At 41.8% G+C, this 20,539-nt stretch overlaps 6 protein-coding genes and 2 non-coding genes across 8 annotated transcripts; 2 read left to right on the forward strand and 6 right to left on the reverse strand.

Annotated features, from left to right (window-relative positions):
• Positions 1 to 238: 238 nt before the first annotated feature.
• Positions 239 to 2,353, reverse strand: KEX1 (serine-type carboxypeptidase; the record flags this gene model as incomplete). Its single annotated transcript, XM_022611341.1, has 1 exon — positions 239 to 2,353. One exon carries the CDS (start codon positions 2,351 to 2,353, stop codon positions 239 to 241), a length of 2,115 nt encoding a protein of 704 aa, XP_022462759.1.
• A 534-nt stretch (positions 2,354 to 2,887) lies between these two features.
• Positions 2,888 to 4,378, forward strand: ARO8 (bifunctional 2-aminoadipate transaminase/aromatic-amino-acid:2-oxoglutarate transaminase; the record flags this gene model as incomplete). The annotated part of the gene is made up of 1 exon (XM_022611342.1): positions 2,888 to 4,378. The coding sequence occupies one exon, from the start codon at positions 2,888 to 2,890 to the stop codon at positions 4,376 to 4,378; it is 1,491 nt and encodes a 496-aa protein (XP_022462760.1).
• Positions 4,379 to 4,569: 191 nt separating this feature from the next.
• Positions 4,570 to 7,620, reverse strand: MCM6 (MCM DNA helicase complex subunit MCM6; the record flags this gene model as incomplete). The annotated part of the gene is made up of 1 exon (XM_022611343.1): positions 4,570 to 7,620. The coding sequence occupies one exon, from the start codon at positions 7,618 to 7,620 to the stop codon at positions 4,570 to 4,572; it is 3,051 nt and encodes a 1,016-aa protein (XP_022462761.1).
• Positions 7,621 to 8,125: 505 nt separating this feature from the next.
• KNAG0Btrna10G lies at positions 8,126 to 8,196 on the reverse strand. The gene has a single exon. It is a non-coding gene; the product is annotated as a tRNA-Gly (tRNA).
• Positions 8,197 to 11,577: 3,381 nt separating this feature from the next.
• Positions 11,578 to 12,597, forward strand: KNAG0B00680 (uncharacterized protein; the record flags this gene model as incomplete). Its single annotated transcript, XM_022611344.1, has 1 exon — positions 11,578 to 12,597. One exon carries the CDS (start codon positions 11,578 to 11,580, stop codon positions 12,595 to 12,597), a length of 1,020 nt encoding a protein of 339 aa, XP_022462762.1.
• A 698-nt stretch (positions 12,598 to 13,295) lies between these two features.
• On the reverse strand, positions 13,296 to 13,367 carry KNAG0Btrna11G. The gene has a single exon. It is a non-coding gene; the product is annotated as a tRNA-Gly (tRNA).
• A 1,276-nt stretch (positions 13,368 to 14,643) lies between these two features.
• Positions 14,644 to 16,875, reverse strand: SKN1 (beta-glucan synthesis-associated protein SKN1; the record flags this gene model as incomplete). Its single annotated transcript, XM_022611345.1, has 1 exon — positions 14,644 to 16,875. The coding sequence occupies one exon, from the start codon at positions 16,873 to 16,875 to the stop codon at positions 14,644 to 14,646; it is 2,232 nt and encodes a 743-aa protein (XP_022462763.1).
• A 953-nt stretch (positions 16,876 to 17,828) lies between these two features.
• Positions 17,829 to 19,043, reverse strand: BTN2 (Btn2p; the record flags this gene model as incomplete). The annotated part of the gene is made up of 1 exon (XM_022611346.1): positions 17,829 to 19,043. One exon carries the CDS (start codon positions 19,041 to 19,043, stop codon positions 17,829 to 17,831), a length of 1,215 nt encoding a protein of 404 aa, XP_022462764.1.
• Positions 19,044 to 20,539: the final 1,496 nt, after the last annotated feature.

A 20,539-nucleotide genomic window follows, 5' to 3' on the forward strand; every position in this document is an offset into this window, starting at 1 on the left:
GTCATGTCTTTGCCCACCCTTGTTTATATAACTCCCATTTGAGAATATTTTTGCGTTATAAATACATCTATATATATAATGGAAAACTTTCAATAGCCAAAGCATGAGATAAACACTGTTTTAGTACGGTGCTTCCCTTGATTAATGAGGTGTCATAACGTAAGATTTTGTTTCCTGATGCTGTAACTTTGGTCTTTTTTTACAAAGTTAGAACTGTATAAGTTGGCTGGTATAGGATCTATAAATCTTGTAACTCTATCGAATCATCGCCAGTTCCCTTCGCCGTAGCGTCTTTAGACTCAGGCTGATATGCTTTTTTGAGATTTGAAGTGCCCGTTTTGGAGGATTCAGCAGCTGTGTTACCTTCTTCGTCGTTGATTTCAAAATCCATTTCACCAATCTCAAGGTCGTCAGCCCACGTTACTGTTTTATGTCCATTCAATCTGCTATAAGGGCGCGTGTTCATCAAAGAGATTATTTTTGGTTTTAAGATATTGCGGAATTTTATCAATAGCAAAACGGCAATGAAAGTGGCAAAGATTGCTGCAACGACGAGACCCTTGCGATTAATCGCATCTTCTGCCTTTTCTTCACCATAATTCACGTTTTCCTCATCTTCTTGATCCTCCTCATTTTCTTCCTCATCATCTTCCTCTTCCTCTTCTTCCTTATCCTCATCATCATCGTCTTCATCACTCACATCCTCTCCTTCGTCGTCACTCTCATCTGTATCGTCACCTTCGTCATCACTCTCATCTGTATCGTCACCTTCATCATCACTATCAAATTCCTCTTCATTCTCTTCCTCATCTGTTCCCTCTTCATCATCGAAGATGAAAGGTTCATCACCGCTAACTAATGCTGTTCTTTTCCCCAACTCCCCTAAAAGGATTTGATTCATGGATATATCCAACAGTCCTCTACTGGCCTCGCCTTTATCGTATGGGACCATATGAGAGGCATTGAAAACGTTGATGAAGGTCAAATTTCTGTCATATTTCACGTACCCAACCATTTCATCATCATTTAAGACCGGATTTCTGTAATACCAGTCGTATTCCTCTGCATCACTTGAAAACCCCTTTGTCCCACCCCAATGCATATTATTGATGGAGTCCATGACACCGATGTGGTTACAGATGATATCTTTGTCCCCGTTGAACAAGATGATATCGACACCGCTTTCTAATAAAGAGGGCAGGAGTTCGATAGAAGGCTTGAGTTCTTTATTTGTCAGCTCCTTCCCAACTTTAGAGTTACATTCGCGCCAATCTGTAATCCAAGGTTTGTTATCCAGGTGCAAAGCCTGTTTCACGGAATCCTGGTTCAAGAATTTCTTGATAAAGGGGATATCTGCGGGCCAATTCATCCCACAGGATGGATAAGTGTCGTCCAATTCATAGTTGTATACGTTAACGCAGCTCAGTTGGTTACCTTTAATAGGTGCTCTAGTCGCCTCAGTGAGTCTGTTGAACAATCTCTCACACTCTGGAAATTCAAATGACCCAGCATACTCGGCGCTGTTAATTTGGTTTTGGCATAATTCGTGTGTTCTCAGTAATATTTCGAAAACTGGTCCATCATTTTTATCTATCACTTTATTGTCCAACGCGAAGGGTAAATATGATAACGATTGGGTAGTCGGATCGATCCAGCCGTTCCCAATCAACAGCGTCATCAAATTTATTGGCTGGATGTCCCCCTGTTTATTATACTCAAGTATACGGTTTGCGAAAAACGGGATGTATTGCCCTGCATAGCTTTCACCGGCAAGAATAATCTCTCTATCAGCGTCTTCTGGGAACACTTTCATGTAGTTGATTAAGAATTCCATAAATCTTTCGCTAACACCGTCTAAACTGTCCTCAAAAAACTGTGCATCCATGTTGGTATCATTAAGAGAAGAGAAGCCAGTACCAATTGGTTGATCGGTAAACACCAAGTCACCCCTCGAATGCCACGAGCCCTTGTTCAAGTATACGTTTCCCTTAGAATCCACACGCAACGGTCCGTTCTCAACAAGTGCACCATCCATCGACGAACACCCGGGCCCCCCGTTCAGCCAGAAGATTAACGGTTTACCCTTTTCAATATTCTCTGGGTCCTCAAACTTCCAGAAGAAATAGCCATAGTCCTCGGGTATCATGTCAGACTCCTTCTTCAGTTGTTCAAAAACATCGATGTGACCAGCGTACATCAGGGGGAATTTCTGTGCATCTATTCCCAACTTATTGAAGCCTGGCAACGCTTTTGGATCAACAAGGTACTCATCTTTCAAAACGGCTTTCCCAGCTGTAACTACCGCCAAACACAACAGCAGAACATGCAAAACCCCGCTATCAAAGCCAAACATTATGCGTAACGACCCCCAGTAACGGTCTCCTCCTGTTCAATCTTTGAACTGACTCAAAGAGAGAAGGTGATGCTTACATCCTCCGCCCACCACTTAACTTATTACGCCTCGAGAAGAGAGAGTATATTTTTTATTCCTGCATATTTCCTAATCCAGAAACTACTACCCCATCAGGAAAACCCATTTCCATATCGGGTTTAATTACCAAATATGGAAAGCAGCGTCCCAATACAGTAATTATTTCCATATTGGAACATCCGCGAATAGCCGCGAATAGCCGAACTTCCGGTGCGAAGAAAAAAAAAGATAACAAAAAGTGAAAATAGTGTGACTCAACAGAGAGAAATACCTTTACGTGAATATATATATATATATATATATATATATATATAAGAGTCTTGCAAATATAAGCTTGTATCCCGCTTCCGCAGTTTTACTAGAACGGTCTGACTCCTGTATTGGTGACACATCTTGGCAGCATAGTGGCTAGTGTAATAATAGATTATCAATTGATCAAGAAGATACACAAAAATAATGACTTTACCAGAATCCAAAGATTTGACGCACTTCTTCTCTGAGGAGGCAAAGGCGCGTAAGCCCTCTCCCTTGAAAACCTGCATTCACTTGTTCCAAGATCCTAACATCATCTTCTTGGGTGGTGGGTTGCCCCTCTCAGATTACTTCCCCTGGGACAACATGGTGGTCAACACCCCAAAACCCCCATTCGCGAAAGGTATTGGAGCGCCAATCAACCCAAAGACCAACGAGCTCATTACTGCTCAATTGAAGAAGAATGAGAAAGTTCACGGTGGTGATGTTCCATTTGCAAGAGCTTTACAGTACGGGTTTTCCCAAGGTCAACCAGAGTTGATGGATTACTTGAGAGACCATACCAACATCATTCACAAGATGCAGTACTCAGACTGGGACGTTGTCGCTACCACAGGTAACACCAACGCCTGGGAATCCACACTGAGGGTCTTCTGCGATAAGGGTGACGTCATCCTTGCTGAGGCGCACTCTTTCTCGTCTTGTCTCGCTGCAGCGCAAGCTCAAGGTATCATTACCTTCCCAATCCCAATTGACGAGCACGGTATCATTCCTGAAAAGTTGGAACAGATTTTGGATAACTGGACGGAAGGTGCACCAAAGCCAAAACTGCTGTACACCATTCCAACGGGTCAAAACCCAACTGGTAGCTCGCTCAGCGATGATAGAAAGGAGAAAATCTACAAAGTTGCGCAAAAGCACGACTTCATTATTATTGAAGACGAGCCATACTACTTCTTGCAGATTGACGAGTACGTCAAGGACAAAGACGAGAGAAACAAGTTGTACTCTAGACCCACTCCAACTCATGACGAATTTGTAAAATCTTTGGCCAAGACTTTCTTATCTGTGGACACCGATGGGCGTGTCGTCAGAATGGACTCCTTCTCGAAGGTGCTGGCACCAGGTACCAGATTGGGTTGGATTACTGGTTCGAAGAAATTGCTGTCGGCATACGTTGCTCTGCATGAAATGACGATTCAGGCACCAGCAGGATTCACACAATCCATTGTGTCCACTACTCTCCACAACTGGGGTCAGTCAGGTTACCTAGACTGGTTGATTAAGCTACGTCACGAGTACAATTTGAAACGTGATTGTGCCATCGATGCCTTGAACAAGTACTTGCCTGAGAGTCCAATCTTCACTGTGAACCCACCAATCGCAGGTATGTTCTTTACTGTTAATATCGATGCGTCTGCCCACCCAGATTTTGCCACTAAGTTCGATTCCGATCCCGCTAAAGTTGAACAACATATCTATGAAACTGTTGTAAAACACGGTGTTTTGGTTGTCCCAGGTGTTTGGTTCGTCACGGAAGGTGATACCACTCCAGCACAACCAGCGTCGTCTAAGCAAAACCCTAATCCAAACATTATTTTTTTCAGAGGCACATACGCAGCTGTGAGCCCTGAAAAATTGGAGGAAGGTTTGAAGAGATTAAGTGAGACTTTGGCAAGTGAATTCGGTCTCTGAATGTTTCAAGTCTAGGGATAGCATAGTATATATAGTTACTTATAAAGTACACCTGCTACATATATCAACAACTACCGGTCCAATTAGAAGGTAACGCATCTCGACGTGTAATGACAGACCGTTTATAATACAATTTATTTACTACATTTCACGAAAAGTTATAAGCTGGGCTATTAAGAATTAGCGAAGCATCAAGTTGCTCTTTCCTCCTCATCTTGATGTTCCTCTATCGAGTCTAGCATCTCGCAATTTGGATGAATCACGTAAACGACTTTACTGACATCAGCGCCTGGACCTGTGTCTTGGTCATTGTACTCTTCGCTCAGGTCTTGCCTCGTACCACGGATCTCCATTAGAATTCTATCTTTCACAAGACGTTTCAATACTTTGAATGCTAGTTTACGTTCCTGCCAGTACTCATCTTCAGAATTCAAATCGTTTTCCTTCTGTAGCAAATACCAATCTACTATCTCCGTGGCCGTCATCTCGTTACCTTGCGTTCTTTCAACATCAGCGATTTTATGAACAATCATATCCATCATAGAAACATATTTTTCATATGTGATTGATACTTTGTGTTTCGCATGTTGCTCTTGTTCATTGGGAGGGGGAGCGGTATCAGGTGGCGCTGAAGCCACCGTGCCTGTTTCCGCGTGAGCACTTTCATCTGGCGCATTTGTTGGAGGTTCCTTCCTTTTTTCCGATTCGTCTCCATCAATAAAATCTTCTCCATCATCTTCTATTTCAATATCATCAACGTCAACACGAATAATACTTTGTCTTAACAGATCGTAAGCTTCTGCAACAAAGGATGGGGTGATTTCATCCACACAGTTTGCCCTTGCTATAGCTTCCGATAATCTAACCATACTCTCTAATTGTCTCACCGTAATTCTATAACTGGATCTACTGTACCCTTGTGCATCGTCGTTTCTCAACTCCTTATATCTGCTTACTAGAAATTGACGTGCCTCCTTTGTCAGTATAGGTTTGAACGTTCTCGCATATTTAATGTACCGACGCAATTGTTCAGCGGTGTAAGGTGGTTGTATAGCATCATCGCGCTTCATATGCAAGTCCACGATGTGAGACGCCAGCTCAGTATCGATTTTCTCGTTACAGTCATCCAAAATGACGAAAAACAAATCAAATCTGGACATGATTGGCGCAGTCATATTCAGGTTACCTCTTAACGACAGTTTTCTATTATATCTACCCCCAATTGGATTAGCAGCAGCTAAAATAGATGTTCTTGCATTAAGAGTAGCATGAATACCTGCTTTTGCAATGGAGATAGTCTGCTGTTCCATAGCTTCGTGAATCGCAACTTGGTCTGAAATATCCATCTTGTCAAACTCATCAATACAACAGATCCCGTTATCAGCCAGCATCAAAGCACCTGCTTCAATGGTATAGTCTCCACCTTCCTCGTCTCTGACAACAGCTGCTGTTAAACCAGCTGCAGAAGAAGCTTTACCAGAAGTGTATACTGATCTTGGTGCGAATGCACAAACATACTTCAAAAATTGGGATTTCGATGTGGAGGGGTCACCAACAACACAAATATTGATGTCACCTCTCAGTTGGATCCCTTCGACAGTTGTCTTATGGACACCTCCCAACATTTGCAACAATATACCTTTCTTGACGGATTCATGGCCCCAGACAGCAGGAGCGATGGATCTCACCAGTTTGTCATATATGTGCTCGTCTTTAACCATCTCTTTCAACTCATTAATTTCTTTGGAGTTTAAGCTGTTTAAAAAAAGTTCTTGGTCCTTTTCGTAGTCTTGGTAAACATTATTGCCGTGCATGTTAGCAGCAATTTGAACTTCTGTTTCAGTATCTTGTTCATTAGTTTGTGATGTATTATCGTTAATGTTCGATCCCACGCTAATGACATGACACGCTAAAAAGCTCATTTTATAGGTCAAGTCACGAACACCTAAAGAGCGCAAACCGGTGACCCCACTATTTAAACCTTCAGAAGAGCGGGCTATGCTTCTCGAATCCATCGTGGAGCTCGGTTTTACACCAGGTAAACCTAGCTGGGTAACATCAGGAACAACGATATCGGTACCCGTGAACCTACATCTATCACCTGGTTTCGCTCTCTCCACACAGTCTCCTCTCAAAATTACATCCAGCGTACGGGGCATTGACCCGTTAGGAATCTCGTTCGCATTTTCCTGAATTCTCACTTTTTGCCAATCAAGAAACTTTGATCTTGCCACATTTAGAGTCCAAAATGCCCTGTTTTCACAAGACGGGTTGGGACAGAACGTAGGTTCCGTGTATTTAAATGACTGTTCGACGTTGTCGACAATAGCACGGCACATGTCACAAGTGAAACTCGCCTTGTATAGTTCTGGTCGTACCTCGGAAGTTCTAGTTACTGTCCCCGATATTGTTAGCAAAGATCCAATCTTGTCTGATTTAACATCACGAATGCGGTGGACAGTGGGTAGATTGAAAAAACTAATTTGAAATACTCGTTCAGTTTGATCTGGGGATGTCGTAGTCGTAGTGGACTTGGTTGTGTGAGTGGATAAGCCAGACCGCTTCGTGTTGGTTGGTAGAGAACTTGGAATGGCACCGTTCGTATCCTCATCTTTTTCTTCGTTTTCGTCTGTCGCTTCTCTATTAACAGAATCACTTGTTAAAAGTAGTTCCGGGGCGTACTTTCTAACAACCCTTCTCAGACCCTTGACTAGAAATGGTAGAAACCGGTAATACTGCTCCGATATAGCCATCGCCAACGCACCGTTTTCCCTGATTGAAACATGCTTGTAATCGACATAGATAGTACTGAGATCGTAGGCATTCATAAACTCAATCTGAGCCTTATAAACTGATTCGAGTTCACCAGTCTCATCATTTGTTATAGCAAATTCCTCAAGAAATTGTTCAAATGCCTCACGAACCTTCTCACCAGTGACATCGTCCACTTTTTTGACGTGATTGACTGTTCTTCTTCTTAAGCCCTGCATTGGAAGATCCTCCTCTGGATTGGAGGAGCCCAGGGTATCCTCGTTGGCCACACTTTGAGAACTAAACTGCGGTGGCACACCATAACCTTGGGGTTGGGAAGAGCTTGGGAATTGGGTTCTAGAACCAATATGGGAATCATTCTCATAACCAGAACTGCTACCAAACCCGCCAGCACCCAAGGATGAACGTGGTGGCGACGAATTGGAAGGTCTACCACCAGACGGTGCCGCATTTGGGAATGGCGACGACATCAATAACCCTCTATTCTCCCTATTAGTGCTTCAGTGGCAACTATCACAACGTCAAAGGTTGTAGGTTGTTGCACCTTCCGCTTGGCACTCTGCAAATAAATCGAAATTTTTCACTAATTGAAGATCTCACGAATATTTCAGTATTACATTACCCTTTTAGGAAACAGAAACTTGTTAGTGCACTCATTTTGGTTTTGCTACTGTATGAAGCAGCAATGATGAGTTAATAGTTGGACGTGAGACGCAGTTCTCTGTTAAATAGAGAAGAGCATGTTTACAGGTGGGATGTGAGCAACGTAGCAGCAAAAAAAAAATTATTTCACCCAAACCTGAGCTAATAACCGTTTCCTTCAAGGGTAAAAATGTAAATAGAGCAACCTTATTTCCCACGCTTACTCCTTACTCGATTTACCGCAATGTCAAGGTTGAAAGTGATGAAGACTATGGGAACTATGCTTAAAAGCTCGAACACTATACTTCGTCTATAAAAGGTGTAAAAATAACTTGCGCAAGCCCGGAATCGAACCGGGGGCCCAACGATGGCAACGTTGGATTTTACCACTAAACCACTTGCGCTTACAATTTTTAAAAAAAAATTACGGGGCCCTTACAAGACTAGTCACAAAACACAGCTTACAGTCACGAGATACAATTCTCTTACAAGATACGCAGCCCTCTCATACCAGCTATGGTCAATTGTGTTTGTGGCGCAAGCCACATATAATTGGACATTGTTATACTAGCGTCAAGTGCCACACTAACAAGACAAGTAAGACACAAAGCTTCATCAAGCGAACGGACAAACCCAAGCAAACGAGGTCTGACCCGACATCACCAATCAATATTACTGGTCGCTGACGGGATTCATCATCATACTACGATAGGACTTATATGAAAACTGTATCGGCTTCTCTAAACAGAACTATGTAGTGTACACAATACTATCTAGAGATATCTTCCAATATATTTTTCCAGTGAAAAATACTGTTGTGACAATTCTCCATTTTCACTGGAAAAATATATTGGAAGATATCTCTAGATAGTATTGTGTACACTACATAGTTCTGTTTAGAGAAGCCGATACAGTTTTTCATATAAGTCCTATCGTAGTATGATGATGAATCCCGTCAGCGGCCAATGTTGAGATTCTGTTGGAGAGCGGGAAAGAAATGCTAAGTTAAGGTAAGTAAAAGCGCATAATTTTGACAGTGATCCAACCAGCTGAAGACATCTTACAAAAGTAATTAATTTAATTGTCCCTACTTGAGGTTAGATTTCCAACCCGGATGGTGATGAATTTACCCAAATTAAACATCTAGGTAAACGCTTGAGTGTCTACAAGCCGGTTTTTGGATGTGGCCATCCACATGTCTGTAGTGTTTTCCTCACATGTCGCGTTTATAATATATTCACAATACTTCATTTTGCATAATAACAAGATTTGAGTTCATAATCAGAGAAGACCCACAATTTATCCTCACACTAAGCATCGTGCTGGATATAGAAAATGAATATGATAAGGGTGATAAGATATCATCATAGGCATAAACAGGACACACACTTGATAAAAGACACAAATGTTAACAAGACAAATAATGATGCCACAAGTGCGGAAGTATCCACCACAGTGAGAAAGTGAAAAGTCACACCATTGACTCTGAGCAAATTCTCACGTATATAAAGCCTAACTACATTGAATGAATTGATCCTTCTATCTGTGACAATATAGAAGAGATCATCGAACCATATACTTATATATTAAGTATATACCAGAAGTCATACCTGAACTAAAACATCTCTTTACTCTACTACAATGAATAGCCACGGCAAACAAGACCCTATTCAACACATCGAAAGTTTTCTTGATAACTTCATCATTTCAAACTTTAGATTTACTATTTTGTGACATTTTCAAACTTTTGAGAAAGAACCTCACACAAATTTAGAATAAACATGATATAAGGGATAAAGTTGTGTTAAATTCTAGGAATCCTTCTGTGGAAATATCTGATGTATTAGTGACGGATACGTCACTCTACGAAGCATCAGATATGCCTATTGGATTATAACAACCCAAAGGTCCCAACCGGCTGCTAATGCAAGGACCAGTATGATCCCTGCAGCCGTTACTTACAAGCTCAATTCTATTAAAAGGTACATAAAGTGTTCTGTAAAAGTACAAGAAGATTATCTCGACGACAATCTTTTATATAAAAAATTTTCTTATAGAACAGTCCGTAGGAGATGATCATATTCCGATTCTACATCTCAACAAGTTGTGATTCAATAATCTGTGCAGGACAGTCTTATATTCTTATTGTAACAATATATACTGGTATGCTTGCTATTTTTGTTGCAGCTACCTATTTTGTGCTCACCGTCGGGATGTATGACTTTTAGGGAAGGTCTAGAAAAATGCCCATATGAATACCTTACGGCTTACATCCTTTTATACTAATTGATATCCGCATGGCTCAAAGCTCCTCTCACCATGTCAAAGTTAAAATATTTGACAATATTTTATTTTGTATAGCAGTTGGAATTTAATTGATTACAAAAATGTATATACAAGTTACCTTCATACTAAAAGTACTCGGATTCTACGGAAAAGAAATAACGTATAGCCTATTCATTGGTGACAATGATGGACTACTTTACCATAGCCACATAAAAAAAGTTTACTGGGCCTATATGCTTTCTAAACGTCAAGCGAAAATTATGAAACTTTACTATATGACAGTCATGGGGACGTGACGTTGATGCTACCAATTGGTGCTTAATCCAGTTCTATGTAAATTCAAGCGTATGGGTATTCTAATTTAGAAGTATACACAATCGTGTGAAGTATATTGAACAACGGAAAGTGTTCTGAGGTTTTTTGAGAGCGTTTACAGGTCACAGAAAGTTGAACTAACCAAGAAACTTCTAAAATACCGAATAATAAGAATGATATTCACAAACAGCGCTCAGGTTTTAAAGACAATATCTAGAACCAAAAAGAGAGAAAGGATGGGGGGTAGTCGCAGTTGTCCTACATTAGAGTAGTAAACTGCTTGTTGTCCGTAGCGAACTGGAACTTGTCTTTTTTTCGCATGATCGTCTAAATCGAGTATCGAACTCTGTAGCACAGCAGTAACCAACCCGACTACCCCACTAACACATTGATCTGTTGGAAATAGAGATACGAACATGCACCCCGTGTGATGCAGAAGTTTCTATGTCTCTACGACGTTTCGTTACGTGGAATAGATGCTACAATTGGTGTTTATGACACGTCAACAGTATCCACGCGTCTGTACGCAGTCATCTACGGAATGCGAAATGTGGATAAAAATAAGACGAGATAGTATTGGAATTTGTCTCCAATAAACAAATGACAAAACTATAACGCATCGTGAACTTGTGTGATATTTCTTCCAGAATGAATCATATAAATAGCCACGATATAGACCGTCGTCTCGAAGTAATTCTCAACACAGATTATTTCCAATCTGCTTATTTTTTATATATATTTTCCTTACATCTGTGAGGGCAAGAAACCGTTTATACAAGGTTTATAGAATAATTTATCTAATACTAAGATATGTCTTGGCAAAGAGGAACAACTAACAACACGTTGAGAAGCTTCGAGAACTTCGTTCATGATCACCCTTGAAGATAGAGTTTTTTCTCAGCCAAAAGGTGTGTCATGTTCGGCCGAAGCTCTTTACATACGTTCGGCCGAAGTTCTCCGCGGAAGTTCTCCGCGGAAGCCGGAAGCCCACTTGAAAATGTTTCCCCTTTAGCGTATTTTCGACGATAAGACAAAATTCAAAATATTTTTAGAACCTTGACATGGATTTTTTCAATATAAAAAGAATATTTTGTTTAGGGAATTACGACAACTGCGGCTTCTTATCGAAATAAAGACACACACACACACACACAAACCACCAAGAAACTAGCTAACCATTTACAATGTCAACTACATCTGCCCCCGCCTACAGCAAGCTGAAAATGTTGTATGAACTGTACTACGGGTTTTTTCCGAACAAGCCCACTTTCACTCCTGAGGATTACCCAGATCTAGCGGGGAAAACTGCAGTTGTTACAGGCTGCAACACTGGTATTGGCCTTCACGTTGTTGAATACTTGTATAAGAAAAATTGTAACGTGATAGGGGTAGTCAGAACAGAATCAAAGGGTATTGCTGCGCGTGACAAAATTGTGAAGGAATGTCCTGAATCTAAGGGGTCGATCAGTATCGTTGGTGGCTGTGACTTTTGTGACTTATCATTGATCAAGGACACAGGGGTTAAAGTGAAGGAAATATTGGGCGATAAGCCATTGAGCATAATAATACATAATGCAGGGTTAATGGCCTCCAGTAATCAACTGACTTCTAAACAAGGGTATGAGTTGATGTTTCAGACCAATTGTTTAGGTCCTCAACTGTTACAACATTTTCTGGATTCACTCTTCTTGAAGAAGGATTCCGATCTAAAAAGAATTGTCTGGGTTAGTTCCGGTGCTCATTTACTTGGGTTTAAAGATTACGGCATTAATTGGGAAGACCCCTGCTTTGAAAAGGTATCCAAAAATCAAAGAGCACATGCAGCAGTCTTATACGGACAGTCTAAGACTGGTAATATCTATCAGGCCAATGCCTGGGCTTCGAAACACAAAGAAATTGTCGAGGAGATTGGATGTGTCTCTGTCTCATGCTATCCAGGTAATCTAAAAACTGATCTGCAAAGGGATTGGAGCAGAATTGGAAGATGGATCGGGAACCGCATATTTTGGGACGGAAATTACGGAGCGTATTCAGAACTTTATGGTGCGCTATATCCGGGCCTTTCCACAAAAGACCAAGGTGTCTATATTGTTCCATTTGGAGAAATTCACGATCCTAGAGAAGATGTCAAAGCTGGATTATCCAATGGGACTGATTTAAAGTTCTGGGATATTGTCGAAGAAAAGATATCTCCTTTCTTCTGATTATCTTTATGTAATGTATTGATAACATTAAATTTCTGAGCAGTCGACTATTATGTGCTCGAATGCGTATTTAAATAGGACCAACTTTTCAAACAAAACATACAAAAAAAAATTGTATACAATGAATTTCCATCAGATTGTCTTATTGAAGTTCTTACATTATCTCATTACCTACTTTGTAACATAATTAGTATTGAATTTAGTGGTTACCAGGGCTGTGATTCCCAACCATACAACTAATTTGGGCCATGAGAACCTACGTGTCCATATACTATGTAATATTTTCAATTTATAGACCTGTCCCTCATCATAACGCTCTGATAAACTGAAATATTGTAAAAATAATATTTCCTAATAAGAATTCACTCTTGGTAGTTAAGCGCTCTAGTTCCAAAACTTGATAATAACGTTCGTTCAGACGATACAGTGAAAAAGAAAACAAAGCTTCACATATCTACACACGGAAACCACATTCAACGTCTCAACTTTTTGAAGTTGAACTGCCGAAGATGAAAAAAGATAACACATCGTCTATGTAGTTTTGAAAGCGCCTAGTGATAAAAAATGCATCGAAAATTGTAGTCTTCTCTCTTTTATACTAAAAAATTACAAAATGATAACCTTTAAGCGGATAGTATTTAAGATATAACCTCTTCTGTATTACCGCCAATTCGCGGCGTAAATACAAACAAAAAAATTGAGCGGTACGAGAATCGAACCCGTGTCTCCACCTTGGAAGGGTGGAATGATAACCACTACACTAACCGCCCAGAACTGTTAGAATAAAAAAAAGCAATACTATATACATAGTTTATTGATGTGTCTAGTCTGCTCTATAATCATTGCTTAGCCTTTATTAAAAGGAAGTATAGTACTTACAAGTATATACACACATGTTTTTTCAGGTAAGCAAGAGTCAAAGTTGTTTTTATATGTTCTGTCGTCTTCTACAGCATACTCAAACGCCGTGTGAGAGTACTGACGTATTACCTGTCCTGATAAGGACAGTACGTGCTACATCCTGAATTTTTGGAGTGTATGAGCACATCATGAAGCTGAAATTTAGTACGTAAGCACACCGTCAAAAACTGGACAAAAGAGGCACAAAATAAAAGAAGGATATACTGTGAAATATCTAGTGCTATACTAAAACTGAGTGGATACCCTAGTATTGAAGACTATGACTTAAATATCTGACTTTGTGTAAATTGTCCATTATTGGTACCTACGTTGAGTAGATTGAAATTACAATGTGCCATGGTAACTGGGACCGGTTGGGATACTTAAAAGAGAAACATTTATGAGCATTTACGATTGTTTTATTACTATGTTTCTTTGTTACTTGAGGCTAGCTTAAAATTGGTACTTCACTTGGCGGACAACGCTATCCTTTTTAAAAGAAAATATTTTATTACTTTACTAACTGGTGCTGTCGCCATGAATACTTTTTGTCCTTATTATTTTGCATTGAAGCTTATAGAACACATGACGTTCAGTGAACATTCCCTTCACAGATACCATAATGTTTAATATGTCTCTTTTTCTGAAGGGACCATTGAAATATCAGTTCTACTTCAACTTCTCTTCATCAATGTTTGGTCACTTAGCCCTAAAACGTATTTCCTCTCTATTTATTGAAATTGTTAAAATTTCAGATATAGTAATTCAATGTACTAACGTTCTTATTGTACAGCTACATCAAATAATTGGTAAGTTATGATTAGCTTAATGTTAACTTCAACTTCTCATTAGAGTATAACTCTTTTAAAAACTAATAGTACAATGTTAGAGTTTATGGAATAAATAATATGTAAATGGCAAGGGAAGAACATTTTGCTCAAAACAGTACATGATTTGACACAACACAAGGTGCGGGTAAGATCCACTATAACAGCACATATCTCATTTAACGATACCCTTTCAACATTGCCATGGAGAGAAAAATTGAAGATTGAAAACACGAACCATAAAGTTGCGGAATTAAAGAAAATTGAAAAGATAAATGCGTTAAGTATATCGCTACAGACTCAAAATGTCTTTGGTAAATCAGTTTCCCTTGAAGTTAGAACTTTTACACTTCCCCGTTAGAATATTCTTTGGAGTTGAAAATCCCGCTTGGTCCCAATGTGTGAGGTTAGGATTAGTATAAGCCAATAAATGGCCCTGGATGTAGTCGTAGGTAGGATAGTCAGGAGGATCACACGTGAGAGATGTCGCATCTGTAGGTTGGTAAATTCTAATAAAGTCAATCGAGAAAGTTACTGGGAAGAAAATGGATCTCCAGTCGATATAGGCCCAGTTGTTGGAGATACCCAAATTCATAACGATAGACATTGGCTCTTTGCTTATTTGTCTCCAGTTGATGTTACCATTTGGGTGCAACGTTGTTGCGTGTATTGTGTAAGTTGGTTTGTTACCAATACTCCATTGGAGATACCCGTCAGTATCATCATTCCTATATTCCAAGCCGAATGTCTGAAACGATCCAGCGTCGGGTCCGAATTGGTACCAGCTTGTATTCAAACTAGTTACAGCAGACACGGCCTGCTGGAATGGACCACCACAGTATCCGTTCATCGTAGTGGTCGTGAAATTGTAGATTTCAATGAAGTTATAATCCGGCATGTACCATATATCAAAGGGTGCCACTTGTAAAGACTGGGAGGCCAGACCAACCCCAAGCACGGTATCGACCTCACCTTCCAAGATATCAATTTCCGGCGCGCCTCTCCCAATGCCTGGGTTAGGATGATCCTCCCCATCACACGTGCATGCACTTAACCGCTGACCGGGCAGATATGATATCCCATCTGGGGAGCTCTGGTTAGGCGTTATACCGGCATCGCATGAATTATACGAGTATGGCCATACACCGTCTGTGCTTGCCAGATACCCAGGTCTTGCCAGGTTACCCATAGTCCACAACCCAGGCCATAAACCCGTGACGTGCCCGTAGTTTGGTAAATTTATCGAAATTTCAATGGCACCCTCGTTGACGCACAGCTTATTCCAACTCTGCACCATCCCTGACCTATAAAACAAACCATGCGTTTTGAAAGCATCCATACGAAGTTGCAAAGTCCCATTCTTGGTAGTGACTGCGTCTGGACTGTACCATTCCAAATCTTTCGTAGCGTCGTAGTGGATATCTGGTGCTGTCCAGAATTGGTCATCCCCCACTAAAAATGTCCTCCCCTCTGCGTTAAACTCGTCTGAAAATACAAGTGGCCACGTGGACCCGTCCATCGCTTTTCTCGTCTTTGCGGAGCTTGGTGTGTCTGGATCGACCAAAGTGGTTCTGATTGCAGACAACTGTGGATACTCGTACTGGGTCAGGTACTGTATCAGAGTCTCGTTCAGTACCGGTTTCCTAGCCTCGTGATAGACGGCCCCCGTGAATGTCAGCGCTGGCAATACAACGAAGACACAGATGGCGGCGCTGAACAAGAATATTATACCAACGATTCCGCCGAACGATCGTTTGTTCATGTGTTTGATATCCTCGAGGATTCGCCTCCTATCCAGTCTTGCCTCCTCCTCTAGCAATGGGTTATGTAGATAGTCATCTGCCTCGTGTTCCGCCATTGTTAAGGGGAAAGCGGACGTTGGATACCCACCAAACGGTGAGAAATCGTACTCTGGCAGCGGGTTATTCGAATTTGATGAAGACCCAGACCCGACGCCGGTCGATTCCTTCAATGCGTCCACGTTTAACGATCCGTTGAAGTTCCCAACTTTTGCATCGATCGATGGTGGGATCGAATTGCTGACTGTTGGATACCTGTCAAATGGTTTCGGTGCCTTGATGAAGCTATGGCTCAACGGGATGTTGCTTATATATTTCGACGTGGACATGTTCTTCCCACGGTTTGGAAGCGTATGCGAGTTCCCTGTGTTGTTCGAGTTCGAGTTCGTGTAACTGCTATCGTAGCTGTGGTTCGGCACCTCCTTCGAGTAGTAACCCCTGTACGGACTGCCGAACTTCTCATGTTGCTCATCGGGCAGCAGAGAGTTGTCACTGTTAATGTTATTGACATTGTCGTTACTGTCTGAATTCGCAGACGACTCCTCACTGCTGTTCAAAAATGGGTTCGTTAAATTGGGGGGGAGCAACGCACTGTAAGCATCGTCCCTAGTATCTTCGAACCCGTCCTCACCATGTTCAGAAAGTTCCTCCGTGGAGGGCGAAAAAGTACCGCTGGTATTATCCCCATTGGCACCACGGATATGACGACTATCGTCGGCATCTCGGTTGTTTGTTAAGTTCCTAACAGGCATTTTGTTCAACTGTCACCACGAGAGACTGTATCAATCTCCTGTCAAAAAAAAAGAAGAATTAGTCAAAGAAGGTAAACGATGTGTGACCAAGCACTCAGAACGACGAACAAGTACCTATTATAAATGTACTTATCGAACCTTGAGTCCTTTTGGAGCAGCTAGTGGAAGAGAAACGGAAAAAACCAGAGAATTAAAAATTCACCCTTAGTCGTTGCTCAATTTCGAGAAAGAAACGGCAAGAACGAGCAAAATGGAAAATAAGGTGGAAAGAAGCAAAGTATCAAAATAAGGCAGTGTGTATTTTACAACCCGTTCCCAAACGCACCTTCCCCTCTTGTAGAACGTACAGACAAGCTGTAGAGTAAAGTGAAGAGTAACCTAGGAACTAACTAACTGATATTATAAAATTTATTTTTCCTTGCCCCTCGGCAACCAACCGGGTTTCTGTCTCTTCTACCTCGGCAGCCTCTCAGTGTAGCTCAGCACCTCTGTCCCTCTCCTTCAAGCAGCAGCAGCAGCAGCAACAGCAGCCGGAATGGCAGGTCGAGACAGAGACTGGAAGGAATCAAGAGGGAAAAACAACAACAAGAGTGAAATTTCCGCTTTTCCCGCTTTCTTCTCCTTTTAAAAATAGCCAAGAGACAAATCGCGCAAAGAGAATAAAAAAGAAACGGTTTGGAGACCCAAAGAGGGAAAAAATGGCTCGGCCGCAGAGCACCGCAAATTCCCGATCTGGACGGGTGGCTGTCCGCATCGGGAATGTGCTTCCGCTTTTGGAGGGTGTTTCCTCTTTTGCCGGTGTGCGTCCCGAAAGGGGAAGGGAGGGCGGGAGCCCGTCGTTTTACCCGATTGGGAATTGTGTACATGTAATGTATTGAATGGATATCGTATTAGACCTATAACGTTACTATAAAGAGAAAAAAGTGCCGCTCGATGCTACAGCCTCCCTCAATTCAGACATCTTCTACTACTGCCGAGCCCGTGGGGAGGCGGCCCTTCAAGCGGTTGTATCTTGATATCTCGTCGTCATCGACGTCTTCGAGCACGGGACTCGATCTGCGTCTTCTGGGTGTTTCAGAGATGGCAGAGTTGCTTGGCGAAGCTGGGCGGGAGCTCGTGTGTCCGCCAAAATTTATATCTATGCGGTGGATGGGCTCTGTGACTGATTCTGCTGATGAAGTGGCTGGCTGCGCTTCGGAAGCTTGTAGCTTCTTGCGCTGCTGCTGCTGCTCCTCCTCGACCAGTTGCCTTTGGTACTCACGTTGCTCCATTAGAAGCTTTTCTCGTCTTTCTTCGTCATCGCGTGCCTTTTGAAGTTGCAACTCTTCCTCCCTTTGTTGCTGCTCCAGCTGTCTTTGCTGCTCAAGTTTGTGTTGCTCAAGCTTTTGCTGCTGCTCAAGATGCTTTTCCTTCAACTGTCTGTCTTGTTTTGCCCTACGCAACCTCGACTGTTTCTCCTTCTCCACCCTTATCCGTTCGCGCTTTTCTCTAGCTTCCGATTCTTTCTTCAAACGTTGCTCCTGTTGTTGTTTCGCTTGCTTTCTCTCCCTTATTCTCTGTGCAGCTTCCTCTTGCTCCTCTCTGGCTATCCTTTCGTTTTCCCTTTGAACAGCTTTCATAGTGTTTTCAAGTTCGTTGTTCTTACTGTCAACGGCTACTCTTAAAAAGGCAGTGGTGTCATCAAGTACACCACAACCTACCACACGAATGTCCTCAGCAGGAAACTCAAATTGTAAAGTCTCCTCCAATTTGTCCCTCTTGCTACTGACGGCCAGATTGGAACCGTCATGAGACAACTCTAAAGAATAATCTTGAAATAATTGCTTGGCAATTTGGCGTTCCAGAAGTGGGAAGTCGATCTTTTGTAACAGTTCGTGTTCGCTGATCTCGTTCGCAACGTAGTATTGTCTACCGAAAAAATCAGTGACTGCACGATACGTTGGTTCCACAGAATCCCTCAGTTTTTGCAATTCCCTAATAACTGCAGCACGGTATATTTCTGGGTCAAATTGCTTTTGGAAAGTTAACAAAAGACCGCCCTCGACCTCTTTCGTGACCAATCTCATCGAGGGAGACGATTGCTGTTTAACCGCACACCTCTCCAGGAGGGAAGATGGGATCACTGGGGGCTGTTGAAAGATACATGGACTGAAACCGTTGTAAATCATTGTAATGGTGGGCCAATTGTTTTGTATTTTGCTTTGGTATGCTTCCATGTTTAGGAATCGGAAACACCAACCTAATGAAGACTTATGAAAGTAGCAACCCTTTTATACAAGAAGAGCTCATAATTCATGTTTGCCACACGACCCAAGCCTCCATCAACGTATCCGCCTACTTTGTCAGAAACTTGGCCTGTTAATCAGCACACAGTCCGTGTAGCATTTACCTGCAAGTTCCAGAATATTCCAATCATCTTCCACGAAAGCCTTCTATAATGACGGAAGTTCAACTTTTTTTCTCTCTTCTTTTCAGGAAACTTCTAGAAATAATTCTTTATTCATCACGTGCAGATCCAGTAGCGCCCTGATACAGTGAGAATACATTCTGTAGTGTGCGGGGAGCTTGCGATACGGCAGTCTACCAGTTTCCAGTGCATTCTTGGGACAAGGATTACAAAGATCTGTGATTCCCCACTTTGGTAATCCGTACATCTCTATTTGGAAGAGCAAACAACGCTGAATCAGCTGTACCTTCACAGAAAAGAACGATCATTGAGCCGCCCACTGTTCGGGGATGATGTAACTATCTTCATAAAGGAGGGCACACCTATCTCATTTCTTGAAACTATAGAGAACTTATTCCAGGTTTGGTGACAAAAAAATAATAGAAGAGCTTCACAATGAACAGCGGTACGGCAAAACACCCATTCCTACCTCAATTAAACTGCAAAAAAATTGAACCACGTTCCAATTATTTTCAGCCTTTTTTTAATCTCATCAGAACTGTAAAGAGTCGTCTATCTTGTTCTTGGTGGTTTATTTTGTATTTTTGAGATTGATCAACTACAAGAAAGATAATACCGGCCCAGATTCTTGAAGAAAGTAGCATAACCCAACCTACGCTTACCTCCACCTTACAAACGTTTGTCTACCACCTGGAGGCACCAAGCAGCTGTCGATTTAGTTTACAATGACTATCCCAATGATCACATGACCGTCATCTCGTTGGCACAACCCTAGAAACAAAACCACAAACGCAGCAAAGTTGTCACGTTGACAACAGTAATCAAACCTGGGAAAGCCGAACTGTCGCTTTAGTATTGTTACGCGCCACACATGCTTTCACAATGGGCCAAATAGGAGGCAACCACACGCGCAAGGCCCCATACTGTTGAAATGCCTTCCCCCTATTGTTGACCCGTTCGTTCCGGTGCCTGCCCTTTTATTTGTATCCTCTCCCAGCGGCTATTTAAAACACAATGGATTGAGGGGTTTCCGTACCCGTGCAACACACGGCAACCCATCCCAAACAATCGCAATTGTCACTCAACAACACGAACAATAGGAGTGGCTCGTTATCCGAGGAATTGATCCTTGAAAGTCCGAGGCTGTGGCCTCAACGCTCTCGTTCAGCTTCTGCCACACCATGGAGCCACGGGTGCCGTATTCATCTCATGCAATTGGGATTGTGTCAAAATCGCGCAAAGCTTAATGGAAAAAAA

The sequence above is a fragment of the Huiozyma naganishii genome, chromosome 2 (assembly GCF_000348985.1).
Source record: "Huiozyma naganishii CBS 8797 chromosome 2, complete genome".
Taxonomy (NCBI): domain Eukaryota; kingdom Fungi; phylum Ascomycota; class Saccharomycetes; order Saccharomycetales; family Saccharomycetaceae; genus Huiozyma; species Huiozyma naganishii.